The 6,000-nt window shown below is 39.8% G+C and overlaps 1 protein-coding gene across 1 annotated transcript in view; it reads left to right on the forward strand.

The window, feature by feature from the left end:
- Positions 1-6,000, forward strand: part of grm6a (glutamate receptor, metabotropic 6a) — a 67,400-nt gene that overhangs the window by 5,686 nt on the left and 55,714 nt on the right. The window contains exon 2 of the mRNA XM_028582641.1: positions 2,636-3,199. Within this exon, the coding sequence (XP_028438442.1) occupies positions 2,636-3,199 (564 nt within the window). The remainder of the gene's footprint in view (positions 1-2,635; positions 3,200-6,000) is intronic.

Below are 6,000 nucleotides of genomic sequence, written 5' to 3' on the forward strand. Positions count from 1 at the left end.
TTCTCTGACACAGATGATCCACTCCGACTGAAATCCGCAGAACTTAAATCCCCGACAGAGAGCTGAGAGTGTGTGTCGTGTCCATGTGCATGTTTTAATTACACAGAGAGAGAGACAGACAGACAGACAGATAGACAGGCAGTCAGACAGGCAGACAGACAGGTCAGTCTTTCACTGACTGACTGGAGGAGCCGAACCGCAGTTTCACATCCGAGGGACACACCGGGAGCGGCGGTGAGTTTACCGGAGCAGACCGGCGGGTTCGAGGAGTTTGAGCGGGATCCGAACTGACATCAGACCGGGAGGAGACGGGAATCCGCTCCAGTGAGTTCCCCTCTGATTCTCTCTGAAGCAAACCAGGTGATGAAATAAAAACCAGAGGATGAAACCAGTTCAACCAGTCCGGCGATCCCAACTCAACCAGTGAGTCAAACCGGTGACGTTCAATCTGACAGAAATAGTTAACGTGACATTTATTCCTGAGGATTAATTAGGCCCACATATTGAACAATTATAGGATTTTAGACAGCAACCCGTGTGCTGTCTTCCCGCCGACCATTAAGCTACCTTGTTGTAAAAATTGAAAATGAACTTTTTTTGGTGCTTTTTCTGTCGTTTTTGTCGCTTTATTTTTTTGTCGACATTATACCTAATTTTTGAGTTTGAAAAAAAGCTGAAATTATGAATGATTTCGACTAATAGTTAAGATCAGAGGATGCTGAGTGAAGCACAGACTGGTGGCTATATGTCCAAGTTTACTAAAAATACTGTTTTAAAACCATTTCAACATTTTCATAGAACAAAAGTTCTATGAAAGTAATCATTCATTTTACCTGCAAAGCATGGTGCACCCAAGTTATTTAGGTTGTAAGAAAAGCCATATTTCTGATATATAAAAAAGAAAATACTTTGAAAACGGGTCATATTTGACTCGAGGACAACACAAGGGTTAAGTAGGTATTTTCTTATTTATGATTAGGCTATTTTCTTTGCTGGAATTAATTTTGAAATGAATCACCTTAAATCACCTCAACTGTGTTTAGATTTATTAATCACTAAAATAATATCCTCCATCCTCTGCTGCATGTCTGCAGTGGGTCAGAGAAAACAAAAGACACGTGTCACTTTCGGCATTTTTCATTATTATAACATGTTTTATAGGTCACGTAATGAATTGATCAACCGATAAAATAACCTGCAGATTAATCAATAGTGAAAATAGTCAGTATAGTTGCAGCTCTATAGGCTGTTTTAAAGTCCTATATTTGATTTAGTCAGTCAGACGCACTGTGACTTTATAACGAGAGCAGCCGGGACAGAAAACTGATGCAGCTGTTCCAAAATTTAGGATTTTTCAATAATCACTCAACTTATTATTGGTTATTCTTTCAATACAACTTTTATTTAAGCAGGAAATGTGTCAAAAATCCAAATTATCTATCTATCTATCTATCTATCTATCTATCTATCTATCTATCTATCTATCTATCTATCTATCTATCTATCTATCTATCTATCTGTCTGTCTGTCTGTCTGTCTGTCTGTCTGTCTGTCTATCTCTCTCTCTCTCTCTCTCTCGCTCTGTCTGTCTGTCTGTCTGTCTGTCTATGTCTGTCTGTCTAATTATGTGTTAATAAGACTACATAACTGTTAATAATAACATCATAATTATGTGTATTGTTAGATTATAAGACATGTATAATGTGTGTGATATTGTCTTTTTCCAGCATTTTTGAATAAATAGACATTTGATTAAATAAAGAAGTGAGCAGATAAACACACCATAAGGTCACATATTATGCAGTATGCCCTTTTTTTGTCTTTTCAAAATTAATATGTACTCCCACATTGTAACTAAAAACACCCAAACTATGAGAAAGAACCATCTGCTCTCTCTTTCTCCTGTTCCAAGCAAAGATGGACATGTGTCACACAATATGTGGGTGTCTAATAAGATGCAATGTTGTATTGTAACAAATTAAATTATGAAATTCACGGAAAAGGTCACATGTTTCTTATGAATCTGCTCCACTGCCAAGGCCAACTTTTGGGTGTATTCTAAATTGTATTGCTAAATTTAAATTAATTTAATGTGCCTTTTTATAACTGAGTATGCATGTCATGTTGTATATTTCACATTTCTTATTGTAATTTTCTCTATTTTGTTTTCAAAATATCTATTTTTATTTATTTAGTTTTTATTTTTCAGGTCCAATGTCAGGGAATGTTTTGTGTATATATATATATATATATAAGAAAGAAAACTGATATATTAATCAGAAGAAACCTTTTTAATCTTATCTATATATGTTTAAAAACTAAATCCAATTCAAAGAATCTGTTCCTCTCCTGAAGCCATTGGTTGATTGATTAATTGATTGGTTGATTGGTTGACTGATTGGTTGATTAATTGATTCATTGATTGATTGGTTGACCGATTGGTTGATTAATTGACTGATTAGCTGATTGGTTGATTGGTTGATTAATTTATTGATTGGTTGATTAATTTATTGATTGGTTGATTGATTGATTGATTGATTAATTAATTGATTGATTGATTGATTAATGTCTCCCCAGGTGTCCGCGGCAGGATGAACAGTCTCCCCTAAACGTCCCCTCAGCATGACATCATCAGGCCCCTCCTCCTCCTCCTCCTCCCTCCCCCCACCGCTGTCATCATCACGTCTCGTTCTGGATTGGTCCGTCCTCCCTGTGGCCCCGCCTCCTGCTGTCTCTCTGGCTCTGGATTGGAGGACCGCCGGTCCAGGTGAGCGCCGCCTCCCACCAGCACTTCCACCCCCACTCCATAAAGCTGGTCGGTGACATCACCCTGGGGGGGCTGTTCCCCATCCACTCGCGCGGCCCCCACGGCCTTCCCTGCGGCGAGCTGAAGAAGGAGAAGGGCGTGCACCGCATGGAGGCCATGCTGTACGCTCTGGACCAGATCAACAGCGACCCGGAGCTGCTGCCCAACATCACGCTGGGCGCCCGCATCCTGGACACCTGCTCGCGGGACACATACGCCCTGGAGCAGTCGCTCACCTTCGTCCAGGCGGTGATCCAGAAAGACACGTCCGACATCCGCTGCTCCAACGGGGAGCCGCCCATCATCCGAAAACCAGAGAGGGTGGTGGGAGTGATCGGCGCGTCGGCCAGCTCCGTGTCCATCATGGTGGCCAACATCCTCCGACTGTTTGAGGTAAATACAATTATGCAAATAAAAATAAAAGAACACAATTGGTTGCTCATCTCGCATTGCCAGCTCTATCTATCTATCTATCTATCTATCTATCTATCTATCTATCTATCTATCTATCTATCTATCTATCTATCTATCTATCTATCTATCTATCTATCTATCTATACTGTATATCTGTTGCATTTATTTCAAGTGCTCATATCACGCTTTTTGGCTTTTTCTCCTTTCCTTTTTTGTGTTATATATCTTTTTTGTGCATGTTATAGGTTTATAAAGTGAAAAAGCCCAAAGTCCCCCCCCAAAGGGACTTACCATCTCCAACAGAAAACACTGTCCACAAACTGCTCCAAACAGCTCTATTGTAGTCCAGCCTTTACTTCAGAGACCAACGTGGTCACTTTGGAACACACGTTATAATGCTCACCTAGCTGCTAGCATGGTACACCCTCATACTCTGCTTCTGACTGGCTAGTAGTCCTTACCTAGGTACTGTCAGGGCACGCCCTCATACTCTGCTCCTGACTGGCTAGTAGTCCTTACCTAGCTACTGTCAGGGCACACCCTCATACTCTGCTTCTGACTGGCTAGTAGTCCTTACCTAGCTACTGTCAGGGCACGCCCTCATACTCTGCTCCTGACTGGCTAGTAGTCCTTACCTAGGTACTGTCAGGGCACACCCTCATACTCTGCTCCTGACTGGCTAGTAGTCCTTACCTAGGTACTGTCAGGGCACGCCCTCATACTCTGCTTCTGACTGGCTAGTAGTCCTTACCTAGGTACTGTCAGGGCACGCCCTCATACTCTGCTCCTGACTGGCTAGTAGTCCTTACCTAGCTACTGAGCATGTGCGACTCCCAATAAAGATGGAGCAGAAGTGAGATGTCTCACTCTGTAGCTAAAACAGAGAGCTCAACACACAGGGCGAAAAGAGGAGCTGCAGCAATGTGCAGTACGACAAAAATATGGTGTTTTTTGAAAATTAAACCACGTAAACCTATTCTGATATAACCTCTAAATACAGTTATGAACCTGAAAATAAGCATAATATGAGGACTTTAAACCAATCACAATCGTCTTGGGGGCGGAGCTGAGCTCCGGACGCAGTGACGGTGGCTCTGCTAAATAGTGAGAAGGATACTTTTTTTGATATGTTAAAAGATGTATTTAAAGTCTGTAACAACAAGGAAACTATTTTCATGGGTGATTTTAACTTAAATTGGTTGGATAAAACGCGTTCTAATAGATTAAGGCACCTGGCTAAACAGTTTAATCTGACTCAAATGATAAGGAATCCAACTAGAATAACTAGCTCCACTAAAACACTACTAGATCTGATATTTACTAATAAGTCAGATTGTGTCAATAAAATCTATAATTTAATAACCGGTTTATCAGACCATAATCTAACACTGGTCTCAAGAAAACTCCCCAAAACCCATTATAGAAATCAAAATAGAGAAAAGACCTATATCTCACTTATTCCTAAGCGTGACATGGAGCTCTTGGATACTGAAATAAATACTACTGTTCGAAATGGTTTAGTCGGTGGTCAGGACTATGAGCAGGCCTCTAGCACTCTTAAAAATGCAATTACCCAAATTCTCTCTAAATACACAAAAAGGAAGCCGCGAAAATTTAAAAGTAAAAAAACCTTACCATGGCTTAGTGAGAGGTTATGGCTTTTAATGAAAGAAAGAGATGCTTCCTTAAAAAAGTATCTCAAGTCTAGGTTGGGGACTGACCAGTTGATTTTTAAAAATCTGAGAAATAAAGTCATAGGACAGCTCAGAAGAGCTAAAGCAGACTTCTTTTTAGATATAATTAACCAGGCTAAAGGGAATAGTAAAATGATTTGGAAGTGTATTAATAATCTTTCAGGGAAAGAGCAGATTAAAAGAGGACCGATCGAACTTTACATAAACATTGACAATAATGAAACACTTACACCTGAAACGCAAGTCACTGTAAATGACAGCTTAATGGTTGCCAATATGTTTAATGATTACTTCATTTCCTCAATACTGGAATTAAGTAACCCCTCTGAGCTGCTTTTAACGCCCCATGCAGCCATTGTTGGGGCCACGGCTGGTGGTACCACAGGAGGATCACAATCCACCGTCGTGGAAGTACTGGACTTCGAATGTGTAAATGAAGGCAAGGTCAACGCAGTTATTACATCACTCTCGATCTCGAGAGCAAAGGACTCATGGGGATTTGATTTGCAGTTATTAAAAAAATATAAAGAGGTATTTGCTGAACCAATTGTGCACATAGTTAATCAATCATTTAGAGAATGTGCTTTCCCTTCTTCCTGTAAGATGGCAATTGTTACGCCCATTTTTAAATCAGGAAACATAAAAGACATTACAAATTATAGACCCATAAGTATACTTCCTGTAGTCTCTAAAGTAATTGAAAAAATTGTTGCCGAAAAGCTGATTGAGCACCTTAACTATGGAAATATGTTACACCCCATGCAATTTGGCTTCCGATCTAAACACTCCACCGGCACGGCTTGTTATTTCCTTCAGGTGATCAAATCCAGTCTAGATAAGGGAGGAGTGGTCGGGGTTTTTTTTTTTTGGATATATATATATATATATATATATATATATATATATATATATATATATATATTGTATTGTATGTCATCATGGTCTCAAGCCAAACCAACTGTTTTAAATCCTCTTAGATCTTCACATAATCAAGCTTTGAAAATCCTAGACAAAAAACCTAGACGGCACCACCACTGTAGTATACTGGAGAAGTACAGTATTTTGAGCTTTGATAATTTGATCAGG

Source organism: Perca flavescens, chromosome 7 (genome assembly GCF_004354835.1).
Source record: "Perca flavescens isolate YP-PL-M2 chromosome 7, PFLA_1.0, whole genome shotgun sequence".
In the NCBI taxonomy this organism is placed as follows: domain Eukaryota; kingdom Metazoa; phylum Chordata; class Actinopteri; order Perciformes; family Percidae; genus Perca; species Perca flavescens.